Raw genomic sequence first — 15,743 nt, 5'->3', positions numbered from 1 at the left:
TAGTTTTCTGACGCCTAGTATAATGAAAAATGTCCCATTTTGTTTTACACATTCACTTCTACTTGCCTGAAGAGAAAGAGTCAGGTATAAAACAAAATGAAAGCAGCTCACCTATTTTTGTTGCACTGTAAATATTTTCTATTGGAAATACAATCCCTAATCCATATAACAGAACTTTCGCCAACGCTGGGATAAGTTGAGTAGTTGTGACTAAAATATTCACACAATTCGTCCTGCGAGAACCAAAAAGAAAAAAAAAAAAAAGAAAGAAAAGAAAACTGATGAAAAATGAATCTCCAAAATGAACAAATATGAGGAAAGGCTGTTTTCCAGCAAAAGCATCATGGAGGGACTTGGGGACAGCCTACCGGGAGTGAATGAGCGTGAGTGCTTTCAGGGCCAGTGTCAACCAGGAGTCCGTCAGGGCTTCAATCTCGGCCCTCAGCTGTAGCCAGGCTTCCCTCTTGGCTGGACCAAGCAGGCCTGTGGATTTAAAAGCACATGAGTTCCTTCGTTACCAGTGTGTCTAGACAACTTTATAAATAATAAACATTTAATACTACTCATCCTCAAGCTTTATAGCATATCAGATAATTTTTCACATATTAGCATCCATTTGACACATATTTATTTAGTACTGTAGGAAACAACTGTTGATTTTGCATTCCTTCCATCCTGGTTATAGAAGTCATCTCCTCTTTTTGATGGGTCTGTTCCCACCATTCCTCAATCCTGGAGCCTGGATAGAGCCAACGCTACCCTTGGGCTCCCAGGGCAGGTGTATGATTGCAGCTTGGCCAGAGTGAATCAGTCTTGGAACTTTTCCTGAATCTACTGGGAAAGGTATTTTTCTACCCCGCCAAGGTGCTAAACTCACAGAATATAAACTTGAATCTGTCAATGGTTGGGCACCTATGTCACCTTACAGGAGGGACTGATCCACAAAAACTCCTACCCAAAGGGAAGCCTAGGCAGGAGATTCTGGATGTCATCTTTTTAAGCATGTGGATTTAGTCATGCTGGAAACCAAGACATCCCCAAACTTTTCATTATTAAGTCAACATATTCCCTTGTAAGCTCAAGCTATTTTGAAACACAGTTGAATGAGCTTTACAGTCCATCTTAAGTGTTTTAGCCAAAGGTGGTTAATCCCACATCTCCTTGGAAGGACAAATGAGTATCAGAAAGGTCAAGAAACTGACTCTAGGTCCCCCACACTACAAAGTAATGGAGCCAGGACTAGATTAGGCTAGCCAGGGTGGCTGGTTCAAGTTCAATATTCCTGTCACTAAATCACAACCGAATAATCATGGGTCAGATGAAACCATTCTAAAAAAGCTATGGCATTAAAAAAAAACAAAAACAAAAAACATGATGTGTTAAGTGTGTGTGGTACTTGGAGAATTTTTCCTAGACTATCTCAATAACCTGGTAAGATACTGGGAGTAGTTACTTGCCTCCAACGTTATTTTTGTAGGTATTGTAGATCTCTTTTACCCGTCTGTAGCGGAAAGCCAATTTTCTCATCCAGTCTACGCCACCTCGCACACCGGTTGCCAAGCATAAATTAGCACTGGTGGCTGCAGCAGGAAAGCCATCTGTTCCAAAGTTATATGTGCTATTTAGATGCAAGAAAAGCCCAATGTTAACCAAACAGAAAGTTCATCTTCATTAGCTGAGCCATTAAACTATAAATTGGAGAAAATCACTTCACATTTCAACATGCTCACCTTAGGTCTTGCCCATTATCATCTGAAGACACATCATCTATATGAACTTGGTCACATTCCTAAAATGCAATTAAAATGAGACAGGTTCATTCTCGAGGAGCATCTTCTTTTTGTTGTTGTTGTTGTTTTTTTTTTTTGAACAATCACACACAACTGTTTAACCCCCCCCCCCCCAACTTAAATTGGACTATTTTTCCACAATGTCAATCAGTAGGGGTCAGTCTTGTGAAGTTGATATTTTTACCTACTCCAGCCCTCTTTTAACATAAAAAATGAGCAATGTCATTAAGGACTACCGTTATTCAGCTTCAGAGAACACATTTTTGTGTTCAGAAAGGAAAGTGATTGAAAACAATTAGCATATGTGTTCCATAAACCTCAGGTACCTGAAGACATCACGCTGCTCAAAGCGGATTCAGTCAGTGCCCAGGCATAACTGAAACCAGACATTTCAGTAAATGTAACATGCTAGAAAAATTAAACCTGATGCTAACTGCCAATGAAATTATGACCTCTGATTGCTGTTGAGCCACACACCAACAGAGCCTGAGGCCAGTGGGCTGAGGAGCCCAGACGAAAAAATCTGTTACTGGTTTGCCATTGATTTGAGAGATGTGAGTTTTATTCTTTGTGTGTGTGTGTGTGTATGTGTGTAGGAGGAAGAAAGCATGGGAGGCTTCAAAACCCAAATAAAAACAATCAAACCATGCAGTGTTTTTTACTTTTTTTTAACTGTTTCACTATTATATATTCCTTTTAAGTGTTGGATTTATGGATTTATTATAGAATGAAGTTGTGGGAACAGACCCGATTTTTAAATCCCCAAACCACGTGTAAACTGTTCAGAAGAGGAAGCTGTGATTTTGGAATACAGCTCTGCGAGACTGAGCTGATGATTATGCACCTGTTTGCATATGAGCACCCCAACATCCCACCGTGATATCCCACAGCTGTGTAAGGAGCAGACAGGTAAACAGTTGTTGAACGAATGACAGGATACTAATCTGGAGACACACAACTAGGTCTCCCACCGATAGACAAGGCACCCATACGTGGTGTGTTTTAATATTTCAGTCATGATTTATTACAGACAGGCTCCAAACACCCCGGAGCCCTTCATCGTACTTATTTTTGTTAAAAGTTGGAATTTAAAAATATTATTAAAAGATGTCCAGGTATGTACACTGTATTTTAAAAGTTTCTCTTGACTAAAGTGCTGGTTGTATTTCCTGTATAATTTTGTAAAATCTAGTCTATTTGTCTAGTGCTCAACATACAATTTGTAAAAGAGACAACAGACATAAAGCACGACAGTAATACAAGGTGTATTTTTATGTTGCGGGTTCCTTCTGAACAAATTTTTTTCTCTCCACGGATTTGTGAGGAAGGGAGCAAGAGATAGAAGGGGAAAGAAACTCAAACCAGCTGTTGCTTAACAGAATTAAAATCATGACCCCCCAACCTCTTCTCTAAAGCATCTACTTTCCAGGCAACCGCCTCCCAGCAAGCAGCAAGTTCCAAGGAGGAAAAGACTTTGACCTTGTAACCCTCCCCTGCTCTCCTGAGGTCCATAACCTCAGATAAGAAAGAGGAAAAGCCAGTCTAGGAGGCCGCACATGTGGGCTATGAATTTAACGTTTTAAAAAACAGGTCATTCCTGGAAAACATGTTGGAGGACTTCTCAGAGTTATTAATTTAATCATACTTCAAAAGATGAATGATAGTTGTGTTTCCTCAACAAGGTACTTATCCCAGGTTTAAACAGTGACTAAATCATGTGTAGACACTTCTGCCACTTATCCAGTTCAAAATACATTTTTGATGTTGTTGATAAACAACTCTTCCGGGGGGGCATGGTGAGTGTACAAAACAGATGAGAAAACCAAGACAAACCAAAAAAAGTGTACTGCAAACCACCGCCCCCAAACAAAGACAAAAACAAAAACAGAAAAACTCAAAAAGCCGGAGCGCCACCATGGAAATTTTCTCTCTTCGGGGAGAACCAGGAGGTGGAAAGTGAGGAAGTCCAAGAGGAAAAGCTATGTTAAAAAAGGGTTTAATTCAATGAATCACACCAAAGCTGACTTACAAGTTACTCAGTTAACTCTAGGGGTGGGGAGAATTCCTTGGGAAGGCAGGGTGTTAAGAGGCTTTTCTTAAATGAATGCAGTTGTAAATCTCCATGACTAACAGAGAAGCCAGTTATCTTCCAGTGCTGTTAATGACTCCATTGTTGCTATTGTCCTCTCACATCCTGTATTTGTTTTCTCCCAGAGCTTTATCCAAGTCTTTTTGTTCCCAGGGCTGAGGCCCTCCTTTGAAGGATGGTTCAGGATCCCGGTTAGCTCTAATTGAGTGTCAACAACTTTGAGCTTCTACCTGCAGACTCCACTCACTTCTCAGAGATCGGATCAACTCTGGTGTGTTGGCAACAAAGAAATTGTCATTCTTCATCAGGAGAGGTGTTTTGTAGAACGATTTTCAGGAAAATAGATGCAGCCATCGGGAGCCTTTTTTAAAGGGCCTAATTAGCACCCCAGAAATAGAAAGTTTAGAAACCATGAAAATGTCCAAGTACAATATGTTTTCAGAACTGTCCGTGTCATTTAATGACAGAAAACTATTATGCTACACAAACTTTGGGTAGATAAGATACATACTAAAGGTCCATTCACTGAGTCTTGGTGTGAGCTTCTACATCTTGGTGAAACTGTCTCAGGAAATAGGTTTTATTTTGATGAGAAACTATATTACTATCTTGATGTTTGCCTATTAACATTTTTAATTCCTCAAAGAACAGAGAATATGAAAATACAGAAGTATCTCGATACATGTGGAATGTATAAACCTTTCTAAGAAGTGCATCTACTCTTAAATTAGAAACTGCAGTTCCCTGTATCCTGATTTGAAATTCTTTATCCGCTGGGATGAGTCTCTCCTCCCCCACTTTTCTTCGGAAACTATCTTTCACTCGTCCTCTTAAGAGTCTAATTTTAGGTTTTCATGTTTGCTTTCTGGACTTTGTTGTTTTAGTGTCTAAATCTGTTTTAAACTCAGAAAATCAGATAATTGAAGGAGGGGAGCGGGCGTTCTGGATTCACTGACACAACATGGCAAAATTTAAAGCCTCCTGGATGAATCCATAGACACAGATAACAAGAATGAAAGCTTTCCATATTTCTAGGCATCAAGACACAGCCCTAAAAACCCTATTTTACTGCTTAATAAACAGAGTTTAGAACATGTAGAATGCAATGGGAAAAGAAAGTTTTTCTTCCAAAAAGACTGAATATGTTGAAGACGTATTTTTGAAATAAACCACCAAAAAGTCCACGACAGGGTTTTTAAGGCACTGAAGTCATTACTGAGGCCAAGTCTTTGGCTAGCATTCCCATGTCTCAGGCCCACCACGGCCAGGTCAGCCAGTCTAGCAGGTTTTATGCATTAATTTGCCCTGTTGAGATTGGAAATGCCCCAGGTAGCCCTGCTGTGTCTGGGGATCTGGCTGGGGTCCTCATCTGGGGAGGAAGTACTGCTTCTCAGGACGCCACACTCAACACACAACTGAGCTGGCTAATGGTTGCCTTAGCTTAGAAAAGTGGTCATTTATTCATTCACGTGTCCTCTTATTTATTAAGGGGCTACTATGTTCTGGATGCTAATGATGCAGCATTTAACAGACAAAAACCCTTACCATCTTGGAATTAACATTCTAGTCGGGCCAAACAAGAAAATATGCAAAATGTGTACTATGTTAGATGCTGATAACTGTTAAGGAGAAAAAAAAGAGCAGGCAAGGGAATGATGCAATGCTGTGTGAGGTCTGGGGAATGGCTCTGCAGGCCAAGGATCGAGCAGGTTCAAGGGTCCTGAGGCAGGAGAACCCTGTGTGCTGGAGGATGAAGCAGGAAGGAGGCACTAGGACGAGATCAGCCATCAGCTGGGAAGAGTTATAAGGGTTTGCAGGTGACGGGAAGGTGCTACTGGAAGTAGCATCCAGTTTTCAGCCCCTGCCCTCAAGGCGCATACAGTTTAGTCAGAAAGACAGAAGTTAATTAACTCCATGGGTGATAAATTACAATGGGAGTAGATGCTCCCAACTGCCTTGAGGAGCATTCAAAGGAACATCCTCTTGTTGAATGGCTGAATTCTATTTGATCTAAAAGAGCTTCCAGGTCTGAAAAACTTCAATTGTGTTTTGCTAGATTGGGGAGGGACAGCACCGCCCACCCTTTATCCTCGGTGCTTTTGTGATGAAAGCAATCAAGAGATCAACGGCAGACTCAGACTGGAGATGGTTCACAGTCAGTGAAGCTGTGGTAACCGAAACAAAACATAGCTTTTTGATCCCAGACTGTGGACGCCAGACCGCGACTGATGGTGGTGGTGAGGAGGGGGTGGGGGAAGGTGGCAGTTGTTGGGCAAGCCGTCCTTCTCTCTAGGAAATAGCCCAGACTTCTTTCGCAGACATGCAGGGAACTCTATGGAGTTAGCAAGCAGGTCCCCTTCCCTTAGGGGCTGGTTTTTGTTACCCTCTCAGTTACAGATTTGAAATTTGCTGGCAAGGGATCAAGAGGCGGGAAAAAGTTGTTTTTTGATAATGACTTTTCAACGGGAGGTCAAAATCAGCAACACTTTTGCATACAGAGCTCTGTATCAAGTCCGTGATGGAGAAATATATAATTAACATTTTTATTTCATCATTTTGCATATATACTCACATAACACAAATCCTCAGAAAGAGTCAGGGCCAGTGCTAGGCCAAGTAGTGATTATCCTTCACAAGGAGAATTTTACAATTAATTACCAAATTTAGATTACTGCTAAAGCAACTGGAGGTTGGCCTCTCCCTTTTCGGAAATCCTAAAGCACAATCCTAAAGCACAAGAGCTATTGACGGCACTTGATTAAATGTCCTATTTTGACACTTGGTATCCCTTGAGGAGTATATTCCTCCCTCCCCAAGGGGGTGGCAAACTACTCAATAAGTCATTTCTTACACTTCTGTGGAGATCTTGTGGAGGCAGGCACACAGTTTCTCTCCCTCACACACATTCCTCCTTCTTGTTGAGCTGAATTAGGGTCACCAATTTATGGTCAAAGTGGATTAGTATGTAATGGTATAACCCATTTCACAGATACAAAACATGAAGACTCAGGAAAGTTAAATAAGGTAAAGTGCCAAGACACTTTGCCTTTGACCCCTAACTCATGGTCTCTTCCCTCACCCATTTCACACGATGCCCACAACTGCCGCCATCTAGATCCTTTGTGGCTTGTGAGTCGTTTGGAGCCCAGGAGACATCAGGCACAAAACATATCCTCGCCTTGGCCTGCCCCCCTCCTGCTGTGCCCCAGTGTCTGTCACCACGGCCTTCTCTCCCAGCCTGGAGCTCAGATGGGAGTCCTCCATCCATCTCACAGTGGGCCCTCCAATGCCTGGCCCTTCAGAGGGAAATCATCCTGGAAGGAGAGCCACTGTGGGCACTGGGACTTTACCAGGGCTGGAGGGTACAGAGAACGACTGTGGGTGGTGAGAGCATAGGTGTTAGAATGACTTTCACATATCGCATCCTAAGGAGGAGGCTGGAGGCCCAGGAAGAAGGATCTGGCCAAGCAGATAGCAACAATCAGAGGCGCAGTGTTGAGCCCACAGGTGCAACACCTGTGTAGAGCCTCTGTTCCACATGACAGGATTCTATGATCATCGCACCCATAAACACCACAAACCAAATGACCAGAGGTTTACCTTCACCCGTCTTCCCTTTAGGTTCCAAGGCCTGTGCTTTGCAGAGGAATAAAATAAATAAAATTAACCAGCTTTGGTTACTACTGGCCCTCCGCTAGTAGACATCTAAGCGCTTACGGGCTGGATCTCAAATGCTGACATGGATGGCTGGGGAAAATTGCCAGCACATGGAGCAGCTGAATACCAGCCGTGGTGTTGGGACTATGAAGAAAGCCACATGGGGTACGATCTCATAGCCATGCGGCAAAGGCACATTCCCTCTCAGAACTCTGGCTGCACTGTTATTCTGCCTTTTTGGTCCTTTCTGTCATTATTTTTGGCACTGCAACTCAAGCTGACCTTTTTCTGATCCATCATCATCTCTGGCCTTCCAGGGCCGGGCCACAGACATGTTCTTTTGGACCAAGCCCCAGGAATAACTCCGATTTTGTACGGGGGCTCATATGCAAAATATTAAGTTATGGCAGAATTTTTCTGCAAATATTTATTCTGCTTTGATACCGTAGTGGTTGTACTTTTCCTCCAAGCCTTTCACTTGTGCCATAATTATGTAAAAAAACCCATACCATTCAAGTTAGTTTAGGAAAATTAATAAAAAGAATTAAGACAGTTACAATGGGGCTTATTATCTATGCCAAGCAGTGATGTAATCGCCAGCCTGTTCAGGAACTATACCTCTGTACACGACACTAGAAACATAAACTCCAAGTACACCTAAAGTCTTTGAATAAACAGAGACTCTAAGAAGACTTTGAGGTAGACTGCGTGTTATGAAAGGGAACAATATAAACATGTTACAAACACATTTTTGGAGAAGTTGAGTTACACAAGCCTAAATTCTGCCGACCGAGGCTCTACTCGCTCCGTTTTCCAAATTTACCATGAGGGAAACTAACACCATACCACCAACTAATTGTTTCAATACCATCCTCTACAAAGTAAAAATGAAAGGAAAAAGAGAGTCACTAGAGAATGAGCTATTTTCATTGTGTCTGTGTATCAGTGTGCCCACGGAGACCAGCTGGAGCTGGCCGAAGCAGAGGAAATGATCGGGGGTCCTCCGTCCCCTCCTGTCATCAAGCTATTATGTCTACTGTGCCCTCCTCCCCACTGAACAATATAGATACTCTCTCAGTACCTTAGACATCCACAAGTGACTAAAAAGAAGTTTTCCTCATATTTCCATACACGAAAATATTTAATTATACGGAGTACATAAGCATGTCCAGTACTTTAGAGACAAACACACAAATTGTCTGAATGCTTTGACTAGTGATCAGCAGTGCTTTAAAAAGAAAAAGGTTGGGGGAGGGATGAGCCCTCCCCTTGTGGGTCCTCTCACAGAAAGTCTAAATTATACAGATGGCCTTACAGGGTGACCAGTATTTGAGGGACAGAGGTCTAAGGGAGAGATTTTCAGAGTGGCTTTTGGAGATAGAACTCCTGACTGCCTCTATATTTTTACAATTTTTCTGGGAAAATAAGGTTAAATGGATCATCCTAGAGATCCTCTGTGATTCAGAAGTTGAGGGGGGAGGAGGTGGTCTAGAAACAAACCGACCTGATGGCAGAGATGTGAAGAATGCTGCTTCTAATTCACGGACAATTGGAATGAGTTTGTTAGTCTCTGTAGTGAAGAAATTCTGTCCATGAGTTAGTCACTTTGCAAAAGCCAGGTTTTTACTTGTACATTTCTTTCTATAACAGGGAGACCGTCCAGTCAATGTACTGTTCTTCTGCTTACTGGTGTGGAATAATATGATTGCAGTATGTTTTCTAAAGGTGTGTCAAAGCCCTCACTGCACTTTCAAACAGACACGCTGAAGACCTCACGTGCTACTGTGCCCTTGTGTTTGCCATCCACGACTGGATGCGAGTCTGAGGCAAGGCCAAGTGCAAAGGGAGTGTGCCATTCGCAGCCCTGCAGCCCCACGTACGGCTGGCCAGGACCCATCATGCCTTGTGACCCTCCTGTTTCCCTTGCTTTCCCACGGCAACACTTTCTTGCAAAAGAAAAGGGTGCATGGCTAAGGCACAGGAGTCTTTGGAAATTGGCCTCATTCTGTTTGACAATTTCGGGAAATGCAAGTTATTGAACTAGAACATACCTGGACAAGCGCATCTTTAAGTGCTCACTCTAGATTATCCACTCAGCACATCATAGGCGTCAATGTATAGTCTAAGTCAGTATCTAAATATCTCTTTTTGCTCTGACAGGCAGAGGACACAGCCATAGCAGCCAACGGGGGAAAAAGACAGAATTTCAAATCTCAGAAACCAGTAAGAGGCATTCTAACATCTGTTTTTGAGATTTGGTCATAAGGTGCAACTTGCAGAGATATACGTGGCTTTTAATTCCTGTGTCTTACTTACAAAAACAGTATTTTAATATATTTAATTTTACAATATCTTGTTGAGGTTATCAGAACAAGAGAGAGATTTTTACTAATATCATCTTTATGTTTGCTAGGAGACCTAGGTACTCGAATTTGAAACTCAAGATTTGAATTACGACAGCTTCAACAAAGGTTTAAGACATTAGCAATTTCAGTCTGATTCTGTTGAGAGGAATATTCGTAAAATATTTAGAGAATAAAATCTTTACTGAAAATACCTGAAGACGGCATATTAAAGCAAAAGATAAACAAAAGTACTAAGTCATGTATTTGTACACAAAGTTATGATAACTACTTCAGATCACTACATAAAAATTTACAGGAAGCTCAAGCTTACGGTTAATAAAGAAAAAAGTTTCAAAGTTTTACATATTTTTGTATTAATTTCTTTTAAAGTCTTACAAATAAGATGTCATCATAATACCACTTTAGAACACTGCTCCAAGAATCCCAAAGGAATTACATGAAGACAGTTCCTTTTTAGTGAGTAAGTACAGTGTTAATAAATACGTCAACTTCACTCCGCTTGGAGTTCCTTCTTTCTACCATGAATACCTTTTTTACCCCATGATTAGATTAAATGTATTTGTTTTTATTCACACTCTCAACATTAGGATGAGAAAAAGAAATGAAAATAAAACAAGCTTTTTAAAAACAAAATAGACTTATTTAAAATTGCTCAATACCGAATTAATGGGTTAATTTAATTGGTAATTTTGGCATATATTACATGTGATCTAACGATATCAGCACATCATTTCTTTCCTTTTGAAAAAGTTAAGGGAGTATCTTCTATCTAAGGCCATAAAATCCATCTTTTATTGTTTAAGTTATGTTCAGTGCATTCTATACCCCTACATGGTATTATACACAAGAGGCATAAGCCCAAATATATAGCTTCATTTATGATCCAACTACTGTCAAAAGATATGGCATTTTACAAGTTTGTGTAGGACCCTGTGAAAATGTTGCAGACCTTCAAAGACAAAACAGGGCAGTAGCATTAGTGGTTGATAATACGTATAACTGCATTATACAATTTTATCCTAAAAATATTGTACATATTTATAATGGTACCATGTGATTTTTCATGTGTTAAAAGATTCAAGGCAGACTTAAGATACAAAATATTTCAAAACTTAAAAAAAACCAGCATGTATGTAATATAAATGTCATCCTTTTGAATGGTGAGTCAGAACTACTTTTAAGAATAAGCCTTTGATTTACTGCTGAACTGATTTCTCAGTGTTCAATGGGTTTGCTCATCGTTTGGCAAACATAATTTGTCATTGGCAACAGTGTTCTGTATGACTCTTGTGGCCTTTCTTTTAGATTTATTATTCCTGCTGAGAGCATCTACTGAAGAAGCATTTTTCATACTGACACCAACTCTCATCTTGCTGTGAATAATCACATTCTCATAAAAATCATGCTTTTTACTGCAACCTTGCTGCCAGAAACATGGAAAAATATTCCAACCAGGAGCCCTTTTATCCTTTTCTGCAATCATTTTCTTATAGCCTTCACTGCCATTTGAGGAGAATGAATCCCATATCAATTTATTCACAAAGCGTTTACCTGGAAGTTTTAATTTACACAGGATATTTCTGTTGTGATCACAAATAAAACAAGGAATTAAAGTTGTGATATTAAATAGGTCATGTTTGAAGACAGTTTTTTCCCCTTGGAGAAATTTTTAATCTGAAATTAAATATCTGCAAGAAATATTAGTTCTAGTTTATCTCTATTCCATGCCTAACAGTTCATCTTCATTTAACTACAAACCACACCTCAAAATAATTTTTAAAGAGATATATGAAAGTCATTTGCTTTTTAGGTGACTCCTTTCTGCAAGGATGGGGAGTGAAATTTGAATTTAAAGGAGCTCATGTATTAATTTAACTTCTATCATACAGCCAGATCATTTTATAATAGTAAAAAACCCTCAGTTTTCTATAAAAGAATGTGTAGCTCAGAATAATATCCTTAGTTAATAATTTGATGAAAAGGGGTGCCTGGGTGGCTCAGTGGGTTAGAGCCTCTGCCTTCAGCTCAGGTCATGATCCCAGGGTCCCGGGATGGAGCCCTGCATTGGGCTCTCTGCTCTGCAGGGAGCCTGCTTCCTCCTCTCTCTCTCTGCCTGCCTCTCTACCTACTTGTGATCTCTGTCTGTCAAATAAATAAAATCTTTAAAAAAAATAATAATAAGTTGATGAAAATTCTGCAAGCTCATTTCTTCTGTTATTCCTGACTCTAGAAAGAAATATGCAGAACCAGATACAGGCACTTAAAAAAAGGGTTTCGTGAGCTACTGGAAGGTTCCGTGTCCCCTTTCATATCAGCCCCTCATGAGGAAGTGAGGACTTCTGAAAGGGTACTTTCTTACTCAAAAAATTTTCTAAGTATTTTCATCTGAAATCTGCACCCCCAAATCATTCCCTTTGCATCTTCTTTTATAAGACAAAGACTTCAAATGAAAGTAAATTATTGGGGTGCCTGGGTGGCTCAGTGGGTTAAAGCCTCTGCCTTCAGCTCAGGTCATGATTCCAGGGTCCTGGGATTGAACCCCACATCAGGCTCTCTGCTCTGCAGGGAGCCTGCTTCCTCCTCTCTCTCTGCCTGCCTCTCTGCCTACTAGTGATCTCTGTCTGTCAAATAAATAAATAAATATATTGTTTAAAAAAAGTAAACTATTTAAACTCTATTATTTTGGTGTGAACTATTCTACCATAGATTTCCTCCACTCTGGGAAGCTCTGGTGTGCCCCAAACCAGTGGGTGTCAATGGGGGTAGGGGAGAAGGAGTGGGTGCCTGAAAGGAAAACTAGGGAAAAATTTCCTCCTTACTCATATTCTCACTCCCTAGCAAACCACCCCTTTTGCCATGAATATTTAAAATGACAGATAATCATGATTTGGTTGTTAATTATAAATTTGGTTGTTTATGTTATTTAGGAAAATACTATATTATACGTCACTAATAGAGGATTTATGTTACATATGTTATATGTTAACTGTGGAACTATAGGACACAAATTCTGTATTCTTTTATTCAGTTTGTCATGCATTCAACTACTAATGACTGACTGCCTATTTATATACCAGGTACAAAGCACACAAAAAATAAATCAGATACAGATATCACCAGGAAGGTTGATGAATCTGACAGGGTTAAAGAGAGAGAGGGTACAAGTGAGTGTCACTATAATTGTCTCTCAGGGAAGGAACCAGAATTCTTACAAAGCTATGAGAGTGTCAAACTGAATTTATCCTGCTGCTAGTCCTTCTTTCAACCTTCCCCTTCAGATACATTTTTCTCAAAGTAGGTTTTGCTCTATCCAAATATAAAATTTCCAACATGGAGTGTAAGTCTCTTGGAAGCAGGCAATACATTTCGCTTTCTTTTCTGTCTCTGCCTTTTAACCAGATAGTGATCAATATGTACTTTGGAAAAATCAAGCTGGAACCAATATATTCTGAGGCAGCTGGGCATCCGAGGGCCTCTGATGAGCCTTCACCTTGCCTATCCGATGCCATGTCCATCTGCATACCCCTCACATCCCACTGCACGCCTGTGTGCTTCTGCCAGGCTAGTCCTGGTAAGCGTGGCCTCCTCCACTCCCATTCACCAGACGATAGTTGTGTCTTATTTGCCACCAGCCTGCCTGCCCTCTCCTTTCTCTCCTGTTCAAGAAAATTCCTCTGTTAACCTTGTGGTTGCCTTTTGTTTTTCCCTCCAACCCTTGATGTATGCTCTGGAACCCCCTGTCTGAAATAACAGTAGTGACAAATACTGAGAACCTACTGTGTGTTAGGCACAGTATTACATATGATTTCCATTCATCCCCCAAATACTTGCTGGATAAGGGAATGAAGACTGAAGCAGGTAAGCAACCCAGCAGATAATGAACTCTTTGAAGGAAGAGAGAACTTCTCATGGGTCTTTTTCTCCCTATTTATTTTCTAAACAGGACCCTACTTCTCTCTTGATGCAGGCCAAACACACAGATGGTACAGATCAGAATGAAACCCTTCTGATCATCAGACAGAACTGAGTTATGACAGAATTGAGGACCAAGCCAGAAGGGAAGTGATAATGTTGCTGCCTCCGGTCACAGAAGTGTTAGAAAGCAGTTTTAGGAGAAGACATTTATTTTGTCCGATCATAATACATACTCATGTAGAAAATTTATGCAAACCTAAAAAAGCATATAAAAGAAAGAAGCTTTAATCCCATCCTTCAGAAGTAACATTAAATTCACCCTTCCTGCCCTCCTACTGACTTAACTGTCCAAAGTTCCTCACAGTCTTCAAAAGACTTACACTGTCAGAGGGGGAGACATATCCAAAAAGCAGGTCGAACCAGACATGTGTTATAGCTACTGTCTCCTCCACTCAGCAATATGGACTTAAGATCTTTTTATATTAATCATTTGTGTTATCTTTTAAATTATTCTAATATTCCATGTTGTATATGTTTCATATTTCTTTCAACCAAACAATGGCTGGTCATTTCCAGTATTTTTTTTTTTTTTGCACTAACAGTGTTTGTAGGGCAACAACTATCAGTTCTCCTTATAATTCTTTTTTTTTTTTTTAAGATTTTATTTATTTATTTGACAGAGAGAGACAGAGAGACACAGTGAGAGAGGGAACACAAGCAGGGGGAGTGGGAGAGGAGAGGCAGGCTTCCCGCTGAGCAGGGAGGCTGATGCAGGGCTCAATTCCAGGACCCTGGGATCATGGCCTGAGCCGGAGGCAGACACTTAACGACTGAGCCACCCAGACACCCCTCTCCTTATAATTCTATTTTAAGCATCTAAAATCCTATTTGGTGCATAGCATAGTCATTGTTTAATAAGTGTTTTAGTGGCCACTGTGACGGGTTTATGGCATTTATATGTATCCTTAGGCAATATTATATTTTCCTCAACTGATATCTTTTATCACTCAGAGTGTTGTTCACGATATACCTTCTGCTTAGACCACTCTTCTCCAAAGCCCACCCCATGCAGCTCTGCAGGTCCCTGTTAATCCTTCAATAGTAGTTTGAGTGTCAACCTCACCTTTCTGCACACCCCCACTCCATGCCCCTCCTACTCTGTCTTCCACAATGCTAACCTCCTTGAGAATGGGACTACCTTCATCTTGTTTGCCATTATCACTAAAAATAGTTCCACAAAATCCATTGATTTCTTGCCTCAACTTAAATATTAAGTCTTCCAATATTCTCTTAGATTTAAGGAGAGCCCCTCTTGTCGGTCTCCGTAAGGCCTTCGGCCAATGAGGAGTAGCTTCTGCTTACGACCATTTTAGTAGGTACATGATCATAAGTAGAATGAAATATTCAGGGACGCCTGGGTGGCTCAGTGGGTAAAGCCGCTGCCTTCAGCTCAGGTCATGATCTCAGGGTCCTGGGATCGAGCCCCGCATTGGGCTCTCTGCTCAGCAGGGAGCATGCTTCTTTTCCTCTCTCTCTGCTTGCCTCTCTACTTGTGACCTCTGTCTGTCAAATAAATAAATAAAGTCTTAAAAAAAAAAAAGAAAGAATCATTTTTGCCCTTTAGAATTCAAGTGATTTTTGTTACATTTTAAGACAAGTAAATGTTATAATTCCTACTTGAAAATGAGAAAATATTCATATTTCACCATAACTCTCTCTACAGGTTCTTATTATGTACTTGCAAAACACTCTTTCAACTGTTAATTTTCCAAGCTACTGATTTCTTTTTGCTGGACTCATCTGTCTTATCTCCCAAGTCCAGTAGGGTGGCGATATGTGTTTAAGATCAACAATTCCCACTAGCTGAAGAGATACCTTGGACATAAGAGCTCCCTTGAACTTTCTGACAGAATGCCAGAGTGCCAA

At 40.6% G+C, this 15,743-nt stretch overlaps 1 protein-coding gene across 20 annotated transcripts in view; it reads right to left on the bottom strand.

Annotated features, from left to right (window-relative positions):
* Nucleotides 1-15,743, bottom strand: part of EYA1 (EYA transcriptional coactivator and phosphatase 1) — a 362,527-nt gene that overhangs the window by 25,727 nt on the left and 321,057 nt on the right. For all 20 annotated transcript variants that reach the window (XM_082721150.1, XM_082721148.1, XM_082721142.1 and 17 more), the window contains 4 exons: nucleotides 1,731-1,789; nucleotides 1,458-1,618; nucleotides 369-483; nucleotides 112-233 (listed from right to left, as the gene is read on the bottom strand). In XM_082721150.1, coding sequence (XP_082577276.1) covers nucleotides 112-233; nucleotides 369-483; nucleotides 1,458-1,618; nucleotides 1,731-1,789 — 457 coding nt within the window. The remainder of the gene's footprint in view (nucleotides 1-111; nucleotides 234-368; nucleotides 484-1,457; nucleotides 1,619-1,730; nucleotides 1,790-15,743) is intronic.

The sequence above is a fragment of the Mustela nivalis genome, assembly GCF_964662115.1.
Source record: "Mustela nivalis genome assembly, chromosome: 2".
In the NCBI taxonomy this organism is placed as follows: Eukaryota; Metazoa; Chordata; class Mammalia; order Carnivora; family Mustelidae; genus Mustela; species Mustela nivalis.
The sequence above is the reverse complement of the archived record's forward strand: the minus strand, read 5'-3'. Positions and strand labels throughout refer to the sequence as shown.